The sequence below is a fragment of the Piliocolobus tephrosceles genome, chromosome 9, assembly GCF_002776525.5.
Source record: "Piliocolobus tephrosceles isolate RC106 chromosome 9, ASM277652v3, whole genome shotgun sequence".
NCBI classification, from domain to species: Eukaryota; Metazoa; Chordata; class Mammalia; order Primates; family Cercopithecidae; genus Piliocolobus; species Piliocolobus tephrosceles.
The window spans coordinates 64893065-64912979 of record NC_045442.1 but is presented as its reverse complement, the minus strand read 5'-3'; the positions used below and the strand labels follow the sequence as shown (position 1 = coordinate 64912979).

Genomic DNA, 19915 nt, shown 5'->3' with positions numbered 1-19915 from the left:
GCATCCACAGTAAAACCCCACAAAATCTCTAAAAGTGAAGATTACCATGCTACAGAAATAACTCAGTATCATCAGCATGCTACTTGTTTCAAAAAATATCACTGGCCATGGCCGGGCGCGGTGGCTCAAGCCTGTAATCCCAGCACTTTGGGAGGCCGAGACGGGCGGATCACGAGGTCAGGAGATCGAGACCATCCTGGCTAACACAGTGAAACCCCGTCTCTACTAAAAAATACAAAAAAAACCTAGCTGGGCGAGGTGGCGGGCGCCTGTAGTCCCAGCTACTCAGGAGGCTGAGGCAGGAGAATGGTGTAAACCTGGGAGGGAGAGCTTGCAGTGAGCTGAGATCCGGCCACTGCACTCCAGCCTGGGCCACAGAGCAAGACTCCGTCTCAAAAAAAAAAAAAAAAAATCACTGGTCATCGATCCAATTCACAGTTATATCCCTAAAATGAGAAGTGCTGCTGATGGACAATTTGCCATAGGCACAGAGACCATGAAGGACCACATACTCTGACGTATGGTTTTCCTGTAATAGCAAAGTGTACTACTACCAGAAAGTAAAAGGAATTAGTATGAAAGGAGAAATTTCAAAATTCTGAAATATAAACTTGACTTAGGCTAAGGTAAAATAATCTGTATGAGGTTGTAATTCAAAACATTCAGTTTACCTGGAGTCAACAAGTATTAGAGATTAAATCATATCAAAATACTATTTTTCTGTAAGTTAAGAACAGTTAAGTAGTGCCATTTTTTAAAGGCAGAATATCACAATTTTTGCAAGGTTCAGCCTCACTCATTATCATCTTTAATAATGTATTTCATACGAGCGCTAAAATAAGTTGGAAGGTATTCTAAAAACAAGACATCTGATTTGAGACAAATCTCTTGTCAGTTTTTAAGAAGTTTAAAGCAATTACTAGTGAAATACTGAGGTCGTCTGGGAAAATGCAATGCTTCTGAAGCCTCAAAGGGCTTAAGTCAAGGATTAAACCGGGCCATGGGTCTAGGGACAAAGAAGTGATGAATTAAGAAGTCTCTGCAGCCACAAAAAAAAAGAATGAGGCTGGGCGCAGTGCCTCACACCTGTAATCCCAGCCCTTTAGGAGGCCAAGGCGGATGGATCACAAAGTCAGGAGTTTGACACATGGTGAAACCCCGTCTCTACTAAAAACAGAAAAAATTAGCCAGGCCTAGTGGCGTGTGCCTGTAATCTTAGCTACTCGGGAGGCGGAGGCAGGAGAATTGCTTGAATCCGGGAGGCAGAGGTTGCAGTGAGCCAAGATTGCGCCATTGCACTCTAGCCTGGGTAACAAAAATGAAACTCAGTCTCAAAAAAGAATGACAAATCCTTTCCAGGGACATGCTTAGGCTAAAACATATCTATATTTCAGCAAGGCAAACTCTCTTCCCTTGACAGTTCCTAGAGAATATTTCTAAGGAAAAGGGGCCAATGAAACTTGCTTTTAGTCTAAATAAGGAGCTTCCATATTGTTCAAATGTGCCTAGGGAATAGAAGTGTAAACTATAAAGGGAGGCTTTCTTCCACTTTTTGTTTATTTTAATTTTTGGCAGGTGTGCACCACCAGGACCAGCTAATTTTTGTATTTTTAGTAGAGGCAGAGTTTTACCATGTTGGCCAAGCTGGTATCAAACTCCTGACCTCAAGTGATCCTCCCGCCTTGGCCTCCCAAAGTGCTTGGATTACAGGCGTGAACCACTGTGCCGGGCCAGCTTTCTCCCATTCTGAACAATTCTATTTTAATATTTTCATTTCTATACACAATTTGATTAATAAAAAGGGGCTGGGGGCCCTACTCCTTCAAAGAAATAAAGGCTGTAGTAGGTGTTCATGTGACAAAAATTTTTAAAAATAAAAAAAATAAATACAGGCTGAAAGCCTGTATAAGGTTTATAAAGTTTAGGCTTCAAGTAGCAAAAGGAGCTTTCTTTTTTTTTTTTTTTTTTGAGATGGAGTCTCGCTCTGTCGCCCAGGCTGGAGTACAGTGGCTGGATCTCAGCTTACTGCAAGCTCCGCCTCCTAGGTTTACGCCATTCTCCTGCCTCAGCCTCTGGAGTAGCTGGGACTACAGGCGCCTGCCACCTCGCCCAGCTAGTTTTTTGTATTTTTTAGTAGAGACGGGGTTTCACCGGGTTAGCCAGGATGGTCTCGATCTCCTGACCTTGTGATCCGCCCGTCTCGGCCTCCCAAAGTGCTGGGATTACAGGCTTGAGCCACCGCGCCTGGCCTGAGCTTTCATTTTCACACGTGGTCTAGTTCAGCAGAGTTGGCCCTAAGGTTCCGGACAGGAGCATAACAGTCCAAAGGGTGGTTCTTTCCAGATTATTCTCTGCACCTGTTTTTTTTTTTTTTTTTTTTTTGGAGATGGAGTTTTGCTTTTGTTGCCCAGGCTGGAGTACAATGGCACAATCTCGGCTCACCACAACCTCCGCCTCCTGGGTTCAAGCAATTCTCCTGCCTCAGCGTCCCTGTCTCAGCCTCCTGAGTAGCTGGGATTACAGGCCTGCGCCACCACACCCGGCTAATTTTGTATTTTTAGTAGAGACGCGGTTTCTCCATGTTCGTCAGGCTGGTCTCAAACTCCCGACCTCAGGTGATCCGCCCGCCTTGGCCTCCCAATGTGCTGGGATTACAGGCGTGAGCCACCGCGCCCAGCCTCCTCATACTTTCTTAGAAACATGCAACAAAGACTAACTAAGGATTTGGGTAGTTAGGACCACCCTCCTATCTCCCTCACCCTTGTAGACATTCCTTTTTTCCTATCTGATTTACTCCAGCCCCTCCCAAAAAATTCATATCGCACGTTAAGGTAGCTGATAGAAATAAAACTCTCTATCAATTGAACTTTGGAACAAATGGCTATTTTAAAATCAGTTTTTAACATGGAAAATATAAACTAACCTGTTGTTGCACACTATACAGGGCCTGCTGAGGTTGTGAATATTGCTGAAAGATTAAAAAAATGTTTTTCAAAGAAAAATAGACACTAAATTTATTCATTCTCAAAAAGTGACATACATAGAAATACATACAATTACACTAAACATAAACTTTCTGTTCTGGCATGGCATTGATTCATAAAACAACAAAAAAATAAAAATAAAAAGAATAAAGATAAATTTTCTGGAACAGTGAAACTTCATCTAAAGTAAATAAAGTTGTGATTACTTATACTCCGGGATCCAAAAAGAAGTAAATCTTATTCACATAATTAAGGTATAAGAACGGCCCAATTTAAGGACTTAAAATTTTTGACTATTCAACTACTCTTTTTTTTGGACACAGGGTTTTGCTCTGCCTCCCAGACTAGAGTGCAGTGGTACAATCTCAGTTTACTGCAGCCTCAACCTCCCAATGCTCAAGCAATCCTCCCACCTCAACCTCCCAAGCAGCTGGGACCACATGCATCCTTCACCACGTTGACTAATTCTCCTTTTTTCTGCAGATGCTGTCTCACCATGTTGCCCAGGCTGGTCTCAAATTCCCGGGCTCAGACCATCCTCCCACCTCAGTCTCTTAAAATGCTGGCATTACAGGCATGAGCCACCATGCCTGGCCCAACTATTCTTCCCTATATATGCTGGTCAGATATAACATTCATCCCCAGAAAAATAAGCATAATAAAAACACATAATTCTTCACTACCTATCAAATGAAGGTAGCAATGCTAGCTACTCAGATTTCATAAAGTTTTCTACATCAAATAATAAGACCTATTAAAGATTTACCTGTTGTAATGCAGCTGCTGCAGCTGCGGCTTGTTGCTGCAATGCAGCAGTTTGTGTTAACTGATAGTTTGCTGGAGTTTGTGTGGTAAGGCCTGCTGCCGCCAATGCAGTTTGCTGTGTGTAAATGGTAGGAGATGCTCCAAGGAGTGATGGCTGTTGAACACCCAGTGCAGCTAAAATGAAATCAAAAAGGAAAACATAAAAATCAAGATTATGAAGAATATAAAAAATATGAAAAAAGTACACAGAAGAGATATCTGCACACCCATGTTCACTCCAGCACTATTCACAATAATCAAGATATGGAATCAACCTAAGTGTCCATCAGTGAACAACTGGATAAAGAAAATGTGGTATATATCCACAAGGGAATACTATTCAGCTTTAAGAAGAATATCCTGTAATTTGCACCATGTATGAACCTTGAAAGACATTATGTTAAGTGAAATAAGCCAGGTACAGAAAGAAGAATATTGCATGATCTCATATGTGGAGTGTAAGAAAGTCAAACTAAGAGAAACAAAGTAAAATGGTGGTTAAAAGAGGCTGTGGGGCCCAGGGCAGGATTGGGCACACATTGGTCAAAGGTTTCAGTTAGGAGGAATGTTCAAGATACCCAGTGTACATCATGTTGACTACAGTTAATAACAATACACTATATATGTAAACATTGAGAAGACAGCAGACTTTTAAGTCTTCTCACAACAAAAGTATGTGAAGTAATGCACGTTAAATAGCTTGATTTAGCCATTCCATGACATATATATATATTAAGACTTTATATATATCTATAAAACTTTGGTATTAAGTAATTGTGTACGTATACCATAAATACATAGGATTTTTACATGTCAGGAAAAATTTCTGATTTTAAAAAAGACTAAAACTGGCTGGGGGATAGTGGCATATGCTTGTAATCCCAGGACTCTGGGAAATCAAGGTGGGAGGATCACCTGAGGTCAGGAGTTCGAGACCAGCCTGGCCAACATATTGAAACCCTGTCTCTACTAAAAATACAAAAATTAACTGGGCATGGTGGCATATGCCTGTAGTACCAGCCACTCAGGAGGCTAAGGCAGTAGAATCGCTTAAACCTGGAAGCCAGAGGTTGCAGTGAGCTGAGATCACCACTGCACTCCAGCCTGGGCAACAGAATGAGACTCCATCTCAAAAGAAAAAGAAAACAGACAAAAACAACACTTAAGCACAAAAAGCCTGGTCCAAAGGTAATGAGTTATCTAAACTGGTTGTTCAGTTACTGACTGAACTCCTTGTTCTACTCTTTTCCCCTTTTCATTATAATGCTTGTCTAATCTTTGAAGAAAAAAATGTAGGCTGGATAAGGTGGCTCATATCTGTAATTCCAGCTCTTTGGGAGGCTGAAGTGGGAGGATCACTTGGGCCCAGGAGTCTGAGACCAACCTGAGCAACAAAGTGAGAGCTCATCTCTATAAAGATTTTAAAAAATGAGCCACACACAGAGGCAGGTACCTGTAGCCCCACCTGCTCTGGGAGCTGAGATAGGAGGACCATTCTACTCAGGATGCTGAGATGAGAGGATCACTTGAGCCCAGACATTCCAGGCTACAGTGAGCCATAATACTATGAGGGATTTTCAGAGTGAAACTCTACCTCTCAATATTGAAGGAAAAAAAAAAAAAGTTTGTGTTTTTGAGACACAGTCTCACTTTGTCACTAAGGCTGAAGTATAGTTGTGCGAATACAGCTTATGGAAGCCTTGACTTCCCCAGGTTCAAGTGATCCTCCCACCTCAGCCTTACGAGTAGGTGGGACTACAGGTGCAAGCCACCACATCCTGCTAATTTTTAAATTTTTGGTAGAGAAGTGATCCCCTTATGTCTCCCAGGCTGGTCTTGAACTCCTAGGCTCAAGCAATCTACCTGCTTCATTCTCCCAAAGTACTGGGATTACGGGTGTAAGCCACCACAACTGGCCACCAAGAGGTTTTAGTTAGTGTACACTACTGTACTGAGAAATTAAAAAACATTTCACCATGTAGTGACTTAAAATGATAATTTGATAAGGCCAAATAATTGGGGAGAGGGGCTCAAAATGATAGACTTTGGTACTTAAATGTTTAATGTATGCTTAGAGAAGGCTACATACTGAGGAGAATATGATAACGGTTTTACTTGATCCTTTTACTCAATTCCATTAAATGCAGAAACTTCAGGTAAAAGTTATGGTCTACATCCTGGCTAACACGGTGAAACCTTGTCTCTACTAAAAAATACAAAAAAAAAAAAAAAAAACTAGCCAGGCGAGGTGGCGGGTGCCTATAGTCCCAGCTACTCAGGAGGTTGAGGCAGGAGAATGGTGTAAACCCGGGAGGCGGAGCTTGCAGTGAGCTGAGATCCTACCACTGCACCCCAGCCTGGGCGACAGAGCAAGACTCCACCTCAAAAAAAAAAAAAAATTATGGTCTAGCACTGACCTTTCCAAAAACGGATCTCCTAGAAAAACGACCACTAGCTCCCTGGGGCAATAAATACTGAAAAAAATGGTATCTGAGGCTAAGTTCAGGAAACTGAATTAAACGCAGGAATTAAATGCATTTATGCTTCATGTAACTACTTTAAGCAATTTAGTTGAATTAAACTGAATTACACCTCAGGAGGCTGAGGCACAGGAATCGCTTAAACCGGGGGGACAGATGCTGCAGTGAGCCAAGATTGTACCACTACACTCTAGCCTGGGTAACACAGTCAGACTCAGTGTCAAAAAAAAAAAAAAAAAGAAATGGAATCTCATTAATGTTGCCCAGGCTGGTCTTGAACTCCTGAGTTCAAGCGATCCTCCTTCCTTAGGCTCCCAAAGTGTTAGGAATACAGGCATCAGCCGAATTTTCTCAATGGTATCCAGGGGGAAAACACCAAGAGGCCATAAAAACCAGTATTTGCTCTTGGAACACATCCTTCCCCAAACTATCTTGCTTGTATCTGAAAACAGTCTGAAAAAAATGCTGCTTTATAACTATTAACTCTATAGAAAGAACAATTTGTGCTTTATAAAAACAGAATAAAGAGCTTTAACAGGCTGGGCGCTGTGGCTCAAGCCTGTAATCCCAGCACTTTGGGAGGCCGAGACAGGCGGATCACGAGGTCAGGAGATTGAGACCATCCTGGCTAACACGGTGAAACCCCGTCTCTACTAAAAATACAAAAAACTAGCCGGGCGAGGTGGCGGGCGCCTGTAGTCCCAGCTACACGGGAGGCTGAGGCAGGAGAATGGCGTAAACCTGGGAGGCGGAGCTTGCAGTGAGCTGAGATAGGGCCACTGCACTCCAGCCCGGGCGACAGGGCAAGACTCCGTCTCAAAAAAAAAAAAAAAAGAGCTTTAATAAACCGACCAAAGGAAGGTACCCTACTCTTGAACATCACAAAACTTCGTTCAGAGTTTGAGGTTTATTATCAACTATTTAAAAAGTCTAATTTCATTTAAAATAAAACAAAAAATAACAAAATAAGAAACAAAATCCTAGGAATCATATTTAGAATTTTTAAAAATTCAAAATTATCCTCTGCAAAAACAATAATTTAAAAAAATGTTTTTAAAAAAACCTCAGCGTGGTGGCTCACGCCTGTGACCCCAGCACTTTGGGAGGCTGAGCGGGGTGCATCACCTGAGGTCAGGAGTTTGAGACCAGCATGGCCAACATGGTGAAACCTTGTCTCTACTAAAAATATAAAAATTAGCCAGGTGTGGTGGCGTGAGCCTGTCATCCCAGCTACTCGGGAGGCTAAGGCAGGAGAATCACTTGAACCCAGGAGGTGTAGTAAGCCAAAATCATGCCACTGCACTCCACCCTGGGTGACAAAGCGGGACTTGATCTCGACAAAAATAACAAGTAAATACATTTTAAAAATTCTTATTATAATAGAGATGAGGTCTTGCTATATTGCCCAGGCTGGTCTCAAGTGTCCTGGCCTCAAGTGATCCTTGTGCCTGTGCATCCCAAAGTGCTGGGATTTCAGGCCAAAACCAAAATTTCAAAATTTAAAGAAAGAGAAGAATCTACAGTGAAAAGAAAACTTTACAAATGCCCTAAGTAAGGCTGGGCATGGTGGCTCAAGCCTGTAATCCCAGCACTTTGGGAGGCCGAGACGGGCGGATCACGAGGTCAGGAGATCGAGGCCAAGCTGGCTAACCCCGTGAAACCCCGTCTCTACTAAAAAATACAAAAAAAAACTAGCTGGGCGAGGTGGCGGGCGCCTGTAGTCCCAGCTACTCCGGAGGCTGAGGCAGGAGAATGGCATGAACCCGGGAGGCGGAGCTTGCAGTGAGCTGAGATCCGGCCACTGCACTCCAGCCCCGGGCGACAGAGCAAGACTCCGTCTCAAAAAAAAAAAACACAAAAACACAAAAACAAATGCCCTAAATACACAGTGCTAATCATTACAACACTAAATTTTTCATTTTTTCTTTTTTTGAGACAGGGTCTCACTCTGTCACACAGGCTCGAGTACAGTGGCAGAATCTTGGCTCACTGCAGCCTCAACCTCCCAAACTCAGGTGATCCTCCTCCCTCAGCCTCCTGAGGAGGTGGGACTACAGGCACATTCCACCATGCCTGGCTAATTTTTGGTATTTTCTGTAGAGAAAGGGTCCTACTATGTTGTCCAGGCTGGTGTCGAATTTCTGGGCTCAAGCAATCTATCCACCTTGGCCTCCCAAAATGCTGGGATTATAGGTATGAGCCACGGTGCCTGGCCTATTTTCTCTTTTAACTATTTTTAAGATAAGTCAGATGTCATAGGTAGGGAGAAAGGATAAAACAAGGACCAACAAAATGAATTTAAATAGAAAGACCTGGGGAATATCTTAACACCAATATTAATTCAAAATGAGGTTAACTGCAATGAGAATACAGAAAAAATAGTGTATCAAAATGTAGGGCACAGGTTCTATCACTTTTTTTTCAGAGATGTAGTCACACTGTTATCCAGGATGGAAGGTGGTACTGCAATCTTAGCTCACTGCAGCCTTGAACTCCTGGGTTCAAGCAATCCTCTCGCTTCAGCATCCCAAGCAACTGGGAATACAGTCACACGCCACCATGCCTAGATAGTGCATAGGTTCTAAACGGTAGGATAATTTCCTGAAACTGTATGCAAAATGGAAGATAAATCCATAGCTGTCATCTGATTTTCAAAAGGATTATATATAGGCCCAAGAAAGGTTAAGAACAACTGTTCTGGCTGGGCATGGTGGCTCACACCTGTAATCCCAGCACTCTGGGAGGCTGAGGCAGGCAGATCACCTGAGGACAGGAGTTTGAGACCACATTGGCCAACGTGGTGAAACCCCGTCTCTACTAAAAATATAAAAATTAGCTGGGCATGGTGGTGCACAGCTGTAGCACCAGCTACTCAGGAGGCTGAGGCAGGTGAACAGCCTGAACTAGGGAGGCGGAGGTTGCAGTGAGCTGAGATGGCGCCACTGCACTATAGCCTGGGCGACACAGCAAGACTCTGCCTCAAACAAACAAACAAAAAAAACTGTTCTGGCAATAGAAAAAAAATTATCATGTAAATAGGAACAAGGCCCTAGGAAAAATTATTAGTATATTAAATTCTAATAATCTAAATTGGCATGTTAATAAACTAAAATTGGCATGTTCTGCATTTGACATTTTAAAATCAGTGATTCAAGTATAAGTATCATAACATCACTTTCATACACCTGAACCACGGCCTTAGATTTGCTGTTTCACTCTGCTGGTACCAACTCCCACAATCCTGGAAGTATTGACAGTTGCCACAGCAGAAGTGCTCAGAGCCAAAATCGCAGAATATCTATTTTTTCTTATAATTTTTCTGGGTGTTCTGTATTCTGGCAGCATAAAACTGTCCAGAACCAAATAGGTGAGATGACATCCAATACCCACACATCTCTTTTCTATACCTGACAGTCCATGTGATGAGTTAGAAACAAGACAATTCTAGCTAGGTACTGTGGCTCATGCCTGTAATCCCAGCACTTTGGGAGGCCAAGGTGGGTGAATTGCTTGAGGCCAGGAGTTCGAGACCAGCCTGGCCAATATGGCAAAACCCCATCTCTACTCAAAATACAAAAATTAGCCAGGCGTGATAGCCCATGCCTGTCATCCCAGCTTCTTCAGAGGCTGAGGTACTTGCTTGAACCCAGGAGGTAGAAGTTGCAGTAAGCCGAGATTGTGCCACTGCACTCCAGACTGGGTGACAGAGCAAGACTCTACAAAACAAAACAAAAAGACAATTTAACGGGTAATGAAGAGTTTGACTGCTAGGAAAAATTGATGGGAAGATAATTTACACTGCAGTAGAGTAGTTGCTTCACACCACTAGGTACTTATTCAAATTCTGTGAAATCACTGTGAATGTGATTATATCTTTTATAAATATATAACAGTTCTTTTCTAAATCACTTATACTTGAGACTTTAGTTTCAATGAAGTGTATTTCATTAAATATTTATTAATGCTTCCCTTTGTGGACATTTGAGAAGCTATCCTTAAATATTTTTATACATGCATTCGGCACTCAATGTGAATTATTAGAATCAACATTCTGAAAGTAATTCTGTCATCTGCAAAGTACAAAGTTATTAATCTCTGATTTAATCTCCCTCACACACATAAACAGCCAAACACGTGAAGATCTTTTCCAATTATATACGTTGAAGCACTCTGATCCTTTACTTTCACCTCATTCAATATGATTGTCAAAGGTCCCATATCGGCCAGGCGCGGTGGCTCAAGCCTGTAATCCCAGCACTTTGGGAGGCCGAGGTGGGCGGATCACCAGGTCAGGAGATCGAGACCATCCTGGCTAACATGGTGAAACCCCATCTCTACTAAAAAAATACAAAAAACTAGCCGGGCGAGGTGGCGGACGCCTGTAGTCCCAGCTACTTGGGAGGCTGAGGCAGGAGAATGGCGTAAACCCGGGAGGCGGAGCTTGCAGTGAGCTGAGATCTGGCCACTGCACTCCAGCCTGGGCGACAGAGCGAGACTCCGTCTCAAAAAAAAAAAAAAAAAAAAAAGGTCCCATATCACAATCACAATAGATACTTATCACTATGTATTTATATCATAAATAACTAAATGAAATGAGACCTAAATGACCACAGGCTATCTGCTAAATAAAATTTAGGCCAGGCACAGTGGCTCATATTTGTAATCTCAGCAATTTGGGAGGCCAGGGTGAGCAGACTGCTTGAGCCCAAGAATTTGAGGGCAGACTGGGCAACAAGGCAAAACCCTGTCTCTATGAAAAGTATTAAAAAACTGGTGGTACATGGTGGCGCACACCTGTAGTCCCAGCTACCCGGGAGGCCGAGGTGGGTGGATCACCTGAGCCCAGGATATCAACGTTACAGTGAGCCGTGATTGCACCACTGTACTACGGCCTGTGTGACAGAGTGAGGCCCTGTCTCAAAAAATTAAATTAAAAAAAGTAAGGGCTAAGTTGTCTAAAACCACTTTTAAGGATAAAAATATATTCTTTTTTGGCCAGGCGCAATGGCTCACACCTGTAATCCCAGCACTTCGGGAGGCTGAGGCGGGCGGATCATGAGGTGAACAGATCGAAACTATCCTGGCCAAAATGGTGAAACCCTGTCTCTACTAAAAATACAAAAATTGGCCGGGCGCGGTAGCTCAAGCCTGTAATCCCAGCACTTTGGGAGGCCGAGACAGGTGGATCACGAGGTCAGGAGATCGAGACCATCCTGGCTAATACGGTGAAACCCCGTCTCTACTAAAAAAAATACAAAAATCTAGCTGGGTGAGGTGGCGGGCGCCTGTAGTCCCAGCTACTCGGGAGGCTGAGGCAGGAGAATGGCCTAAACCCGGGAGGCGGAGCTTTCAGTGAGCTGAGATCCGGCCACTGCACTCTAGCCTGGGCAACAGAGCGAGACTCCGTCTCGGGGGGAAAAAAAAAAAAAAATACAAAAATTAGCTGGGCATGGTGGCACATGCCTGTAGTCCCAGCTACTCGGGAGGCTGAGGCAGGAGAATCGCTTGAACCCAGGAGATGGAGGCTGCACTGAGCTGAGATCCCACCATTGCACTCCAGCTTGGGCGACAAAGCCAGACTCCATCTCAAAAAAAAAAATAAATTAAGTACGTATACACATATTATTTTTTAAAAACTACAATCAGTTTCATATGACTAAAATAGTCATGTTATAATATACTATTAACATAATTACTTATTGACCACAAGGTATAATTAAAACACAAAAGAGGAGCTGGGCGCAGCGGCTCACGCCTGTAATCCCAGCACTTAGGGAGGCCGACACAAGTGGATCACTGGGTTAGGAGTGTGCGACCAGCCTGACCAACATGGTGAAACCCCGTCTCTACTAAAAATAGAAAAATTAGCCGGGTGTGGTGGCACGCGTGCCTGTAATCCTAGCTACTCAGGAGGCTGAGGCAGAAGAATCGCTTGAACACGGGAGGCAGAGGTTGCAGTGAGCCAAGATTGCACAACTGCACTCCAGCCTGGGCGACAAGAGCTAAACTCCATCTCAGTAAAAAAAAAAGGTGACTCATCTTTCTGAAACAATGAATAAAATTCAAAATCTTGTGAAGCATGTTGGTGCACACAGGGGCCTAAGGCAGGAGGGCTGCTTCCACCCAAGAGTTCAAATCCAGCCTAAGCAACATAGTAAGACCCCACTCTAAAAATAAATTTTTAGGCCAGGCACAGTGGCTCACGCCTGTAATCCCAGCACTTTGGTAGGCTGAGACAGGTGGATCGCGAGGTCAAGAGATCGAGACCATCCTGGCTAACACGGTGAAACCCCGTCTCTACTAAAAATACAAAAAAAAATTAGCCGGGAGCAGTGGCGGGCGCCTGTAGTCCCAGCTACACGGGAGGCTGAGGCAGGAGAATGGCGTGAACCTGGGAGGCGGAGCTTGCAGTGAGTCGAGATCGCGCCACTGCACTCCAGCCTGGGCGACAGAGGGAGACTCCGTCTCCAAAAAAAAAAAAAAGAAGAAAAAAATAAAAATAAATTTTTAAAGACTTTAAAATTCAAAATTTCAAACTGACCCAAGAAACGTTTTTGTACTTTTTTTTTGTATTTTTTTTTTAGATGGAGTTTTGCTCAATCCTCCTGACTCAACCTCCTGAGGGACTACCAGCATGTGCCACGACATTGGTCTTAAACTCCTGGAATCAAGTAACCCTCTCAAAGTGCTGGGATTACAAGAGTAAGTCACTACATCTGGCTACAAAATAATATTTTAAATACAACGTACTACAAGTGTTATGATCCTATATAACTGTATTGTACAATTTACTACCCACCAAACACATCTGGCTGTTTCATTTAAATTAATAAAAATTAACATAAAATTACAATTTCAGTTCCTCAGTCACACTAAGTATTTTTTTTTTTTTTTTTTTTTTTTGAGACGGAGTCTTGCTCTGTCGCCCAGGCTGGAGTGTAGTGGCCGGATCTCAGCTCACTGCAAGCTCCGCCTCCCGGGTTTACGCCATTCTCCTGCCTCAGCCTCCCGAGTAGCTGGGACTACAGGCGCCCACCACCTCGCCCGGCTAGTTTTTTTGTATTTTTTAGTAGAGATGGGGTTTCACCGTGTTAGCCAGGATGGTCTCGATCTCCTGACCTCGTGATCCGCCCGTCTCGGCCTCCCAAAGTGCTGGGATTACAGGCTTGAGCCACCACGCCCGGCCCACACTAAGTATACTTCAGGGACTTAATAGTCACATGTAGTTAGTGGGTATCATATTATACAATACAGATATAGCACATGCTCATTACCATAGAAAAGTTCTACCTTATGTTTATTGCGGCACTATTCACAATAGCAAAGACTTAGAATCAACTCAAATGTCCATCAGTGACAGACTGGACTAAGAAAATGTGGCACATATACAACATGGAATACTATGCAGCCATAATAAAGGATGAGTTCGTGTCCTTTGTAGGGAAATGGATGCAGCTGGAAACCATCATTCTCAGCAAACTATCACAAGAACAGAAAACCAAATACCACATGTTCTTACTCATAGGTGGGAACTGAACAATGAGATCACTTGAACACAGGAAGGGGAGCATCACACACCGGGTCCTATTGTGGGGAGGGGGTGGGGGGAGGGATAGCATTAGGAGAGATACCTAATGTAAATGACAAGTTAACGGGTGCAGCACACCAACATGGCACATGTATACATATGTAACAAACCTGCACATTGTGCACATGTACCCTAGAACTTAAAGTATACTAATAAAAAAAAAAAAGTTCTACTTATTGGACAGTGCTATTCTTTTTTTTTTTTTTGAGACAGAGTCCAGCTCTGTCGCCCAGGATGGAGTGCAATGGCGTGATCTCCACTCACTGCAACCTCTGTCTCCTAGGTTCAAGTGATTCTCCTGCCTCAGCCTCCCAAGTAGCTGGGATTACAGGCGCCCACCACCACGCCCAGCTTATTTTTGTATTTTTAGTAGAGACAGGGTTTCACCACGTTGGCCGGGTGGGTCTCGAAATCCTGACCTCAGGCGATCCACCCATCTTGGCCTCTCAAAGTGTTGGGATTACAGGTGAGAGCCACCATGTCCGGCCTGGAAAGTGCTATTCTATAAGGAAAAAGAAAAGCCTTATTGTTATATGAGGTTCTTATACTTTCTATAATGTTATAACAGATGACAGCTCTTCTGCTCTCAGAACTCCTTTGGAAGCGATGACTAGTACTCTTGGCAATAGCCTCTTCTTACTACAATTCAAATAACTGTTGGTCAATCCCCTTAGGCAGTTGAAGACACCATTCACAGGCTAAGTGATCCCTTGAAGGCAGAAATTTGAGACCAGTCTGGGCAACAAAGTGAGACCCTGTCTCAAAAAACAAACAAAAACAACCAAAAATAACCCTCCAGGTTTATTTTTGGATGTCTTCTTCCCTTAGCTAAAAAGATTAAAAAGCAAAAAAAATCAAAAAATGAAATAAATGGATGTTTACAAAAATATATGAAACGGGTGAGAATTGGTCTGAATCTGGTAAATCCACTTCCGTATTTTACTGGTTTAAATACAGATACACATGTAAATGTTTTTCATCAAATATACTGAAGGTACTTCTATATTCAATAATTGATCTAAGGCCGGGCACAGGGGCTCACATCTGTAATCCCAGCATTTTGGAAGAACAAGGCTTGTGGATCAACTCAGGTCAGGAGTTCAAGAGCAGCCTGGACAACATGGCGAAATCCTGTCTCTACTAAATATACAAAAATCAGCCGGGTATGGTGGCAAGCCTATAGCTCCAGATATTCAGGAGGCTGAGGCAGGAGAATTGCTTGAACCCTGGAGGCGGAAGTTAGAGTGAGCTGAGATCATACCACTGAACTCCAGCCTAGGCAGAGCAAGACAGACTCCAGCCTGAGCAGACAGAACAAGACTCCACGATCAAAAAAATAAGATAATTGATCTAAGGGCTAAAGATCTGATTGACTGACTGGTCACTGACTGGTGAGGCACTGGCCATTTATCTCAATGTCTTTTTACACAACAGAAATTTTCAAAACTAAAAGCTCTGGTCCCAAGAATGGCTGTCACTGAAGACGTATCACAGCACTTCAGGTAGGATATGAAAAAATAGGGTAAATATTAAGAATATATTTCTGGCCAGGCGCGGTGGCTCAAGCCTGTAATCCTATAGCACTTTGGGAGGCTGAGACGGGCGGACCACGAGGTCAGGAGATCGAGACCATCCTGGCTAACACTGTGAAACTCCGTCTCTACTAAAAAATACAAAAAAAAACTAGCCGGGCGAGGTGGCAGGCGCCTGTAGTCCCAGCTACCCCAGAGGCTGAGGCAGGAGAATGGCCTAAACCCGGGAGGCGGAGCTTGCAGTGAGCTGAGATCTGGCCACTGCACTCCAGCCTGGGCGACAGAGCGAGGCTCCGTCTCAAAAAAAAAAAAAAAAGAATATATTTCAAGGGGTGAGAGAAATGAAAAATAGGGCCAGAAAAATAAGACCTTGAATACCACCCTAGAATCTGAACTGTATTCTAAAACTCCTTGAAGATACTTCTGCAGATGAATGTGAGGAAATAGAAGATAAAATGAACCACAATTCTGAGGTCCTGACACTGACTCTGCTATGACCTCCTGTGAGACCTAACAAATTTTTTTCACCATCCTTGTCCTCAATTTCCTCATCTGTTAGAGAATTAAGTTGGGACAGAATGCAGCTTAGCTTTGGGAGGCCACGATGGGCGGATTGTCTGAGCTTAGGAATTCAAGACCAGCCTGGGAAAGATGGCAAAACCCCATCTTTACTAAAAATAAAACCGACAAAATTAGCTGGAGTGGTGGCACGCACCTGTAGTCCCAGCTACAGTCCCAAAGGCTGAGGCACAAGAATCACTTGAACCTGGGAGGCGAAGATTGAAGTGAGCCCAGATCGTGCCACTGCACTCCAGCCTGGGTGACAGAGCGAGACTCTTATCTCAAAAAAAAGAAAAAAATCTAGTTTAGGTCTGATCCAGCTTTGAAAAAAATTCTGTGATTTCTTTTTTTTTTGAGAGGGAGTCTTGCTCATCACCCAGGCTGGAGTGCAATGGCGCAATGTGGGCTCACCGCAGCCTCCACCTCTAGGTTCAAGTGATTCTCCTGCCTCAGCCTCCCAAATAGCTGGGATTACAGGCGCCTGCCACCATGTCCGGCTAATTTTTGTATTTTTAGTAGAGACGGGGTTTCATCATGCTGGCCAGGCTGGTCTCAGACTCCTGACCTTGTGATCTGCCTGCGCCGGCCTCCCAAAGTGCTGGGATTACAGGCACGAGCCACCATGCCCAGCCAAAATTCTGTGATTTTGACAGAAATTATGTTTTAGAAACATCACATCTGATGGATGCACTGGAGCTGGAGGAAAAATAAGTATCATATATAGTAACTAAGAGAGAAAAACAAATAAAAGCAAGCAGTTAGAATTTAAAATAATACTAAAGATAGAGTATCACCATCAAGACAGAGATGGGAAGAGAAAAGTTTCCTTAGGGAAGTGAGGATCTGTGGTAAGCACTGTGGATTAGGATACAAAGGTTTAACAATGTCAAGAGCCAGGCGCAGTGGCTCACGCCTGTAATCCCAGCACTTTGGGAGGCCGAGGTGGGCGGATCATGAGATCAGGAGATCGAGACCATCCTGGCTAACATGGTGAAACTCCATCTCTACTAAAAATACAAAAATTAGCCAGGCATGGTGGCGGGTGCCTGTAGTCCCAGCTGCTCAGGAGGCTGAGGCAGGAGAATGGCATGAACCTGGGAGGTGGAGCTTGAAGTGAGCAGAGATGGTGCCACTGTACCCCAGCCTGGGAGACAGAGGGAGACTCCATCTCAAAAACAAACAAACAGAAAAAAAAAAAAGAACAGCGGCAAGAATGGCCCTGATAATTTGGCATGAAAGCTGTAAGCAAGAGATAACTACTGATGCAGTTATCTAAGTATAAAGTGCAAGCTGGGTGTGGTGGCTCACGCCTGCAATCCCAATAAGTCAAGGTGAGAGGATCACTTGAGTCCAGTTCAGCCTGGGCAACACAGGGAGACCATGTCACTATAAACAAAAAATGAGTCAGGCATAGTGGCATGTGCCTATAGTCCCAGCTACTTGGGAGGTTGAGGCAGGAAGATTACTTGGGTCCGGGAGGTTGAGGCTGCAGTGAGCCATGATCACACCACACTACTATACTCCAGCCTGGCAGACAAGATGCTGTCTCAAAGAAACCAACCAACCGGCCGGGCGCGGTGGCTCAAGCCTGTAATCCCAGCGCTTTGGGAGGCCGAGACGGGCGAATCATGAGGTCAGGAGATAGAGACCATCCTGGCTAACACGGTGAAACCCCGTCTCTACTAAAAAATACAAAAAACTAGCCGGGCGAGGTGGCGGGCGCCTGTAGTCCCAGCTACTCAGGAGGCTGAGGCAGGAGAATGGCGTGAACCCGGGAGGCGGAGCTTGCAGTGAGCTGAGATCCGGCCACTGCACTCCAGCCTGGGCGACAGAGCAACAAAACAACAGAATACTAATATAGCTGGCATATTTCAATAGCTGCCTTTTTTTTTTTTTTGAAACACAGCATCACTCTGTTGCCCAGACTGGAGTGCAAGGGCATGATCAAGGCTCACTGCAGACTCCACCTCCCTAGACTCAGGTGATCCTCTCACCTTAACCGCTCATCATTTATATTTGGAATATCTACTGCTAAATATGGAAAGGAGACACCTCTATTTACTACTGACTTTGCCTTTGACAAGTTTTATAAACCTTCAATGTCTCCTTTATCTTTTAAAAAAAGACTATAACATACATTCAAATAGTAATAATATAAATGTTAACAACTATAGACAATATAATTTTATTATAATAGCTATTTTATTGGCATAATACACATATGAATGTAAAACAAATTATATGCAGTAAAAGCCAGCTAAAACATGCTTAATTTGCCAAAGTGTACGTACACAGTACTTGTTTCTGGACATAGTAGTGACTAATAATTCCTGTTATCAAAATTAAGTCAATTCCTGTTTTCCCATTATTTAACACAGAAAAAAAATACTTGGGCCAGCTGTGGCAAGAGGATACTTTAGCCCAGTTTGAGACTAGCCTGAGCAAATTACTGAAACCCCATCACTATAGTGAAAAAAAAAATTGAAATACTTGGATCTGAATTAAATATATCCATAATAATTTCATATAAATTTCATTTACATGCAGATATAACTGTTGACCTTCAATCTCCTGAATCAGGATTCATTAAAATCAAAACCCAGGGCAGGTGCGGTGGCTCATGTCTGTAATCCCAGCAGTCTGGGAGGCCAAGGCAGGTGAATCACCTGAGGTTGGGAATTCGAGACCAGCCTGACCAAAATGGAGAAATCCCGTCTATACTAAAAATACAAAATTAGTGGGGCATGGTGGCACACGCCTGTAATCCCAGCTACTTGGGAGACTGAGGCAGGAGAATCGCTTGAAACCGGAAGGTGGAGGTTGGGGTAAGCCGAGATCGCACCATTGTACTCCAGCCTGGGCAACAAGAGCTAAACTTCATCTCAAAAAAAAAAAAAGGCTGGGCGCGGTGGCTCACGCCTGTAATCCCAGCATTTTGGGAGGCTGAGGCGGGCCAGGTCACGAGGTCAGGAGATCAAGACCATCTTGGCTAACAAAGTGAAACCCTGTCTCTACTAAAAATACAAAGTTAGCCAGGCGTGATGGCACGCACCTATAGTCCCAGCTACTCTGGAGGCTGAGGCATGAGAATTGGTTGAACCCAGGAGGTGGAGCTCGCAGTGAGCTGAGAACACACCACTGCACTGCAGCCTGGGCAACAGAGCTGAGACTCCATCTCAAAAAAAAATAAATAAATAAAACAAAACCCTGAAGTACCCATTTCATTTTTTTTTTTAGGACAGGGTCTCACTCTTGTCACCCAGGCTGGAACATGGTGGAACTACCACAACTCACTGTAGCCTAGACCTCCCAAGGTTAAAGCAATCTTCATGCCTCAGCCTCCCCAATAGCTGGGACTACAGGTGTGCTCTACCACACCTGGCTAATTTTTGAGTTTTTGCAGATGGGTTTTGCTATATTGCCCAAGCTAGTCTTGAACTCCTACATGCAACTGATCCTCCTGCCTCAGCCTCCCAAAGTGCTGGGATTACATACATGAGCCACTGTGCCAGGCCTCCACGTCTTTAAGGAGAAAGGTCACCAAGATTAACTAATCATTTCCACCATATTTTAGAACACTGAAGTCAGAAGATCACAGTGTCTCCAAAATTGACCTCGAATTAAAAAACATTAAGCAAGTAAAATGCAGCAAAGAATAAATAGGAGATATAACAAAAATAAAAATATATTCAAATTAAAAGGCAATCAAAATCTCACTCTGTAAAATTCTTGGGAAACTTATTTGAAATCCCTAAACACAACTGGTTTAATTCAAGTAAAAAAATCTGAAACTACAGGAGTTAAAGCTTTTAAGATTTAATAAACAAGTCAAAAAATAACCAAAAAAAAATTTTTCCTAAAAAGTTTGGAGGCCAGGCGCGGTGGCTCAAGCCTGTAATCCCAGCACTTTGGGAGGCCGAGACGGGTGGATCACGAGGTCAGGAGATCGAGACCATCCTGGCTAAC

General features: G+C 43.6%; 1 protein-coding gene across 11 annotated transcripts in view; it reads right to left on the bottom strand.

Annotated features, from left to right (window-relative positions):
* The window catches only part of CCAR1 (cell division cycle and apoptosis regulator 1), an 83501-nt gene that overhangs the window by 56190 nt on the left and 7396 nt on the right, over positions 1 to 19915 (bottom strand). For 8 of the 11 annotated variants that reach the window (XM_026455313.1, XM_026455309.2, XM_026455316.1 and 5 more), the window contains 2 exons: positions 3751 to 3923; positions 2924 to 2968 (listed from right to left, as the gene is read on the bottom strand). In XM_026455313.1, the coding sequence (XP_026311098.1) occupies positions 2924 to 2968; positions 3751 to 3923 (218 nt within the window). The remainder of the gene's footprint in view (positions 1 to 2923; positions 2969 to 3750; positions 3924 to 19915) is intronic. The other 3 variants (XM_026455314.2, XM_026455315.2, XM_026455318.1) reach the window with 1 other exon arrangement.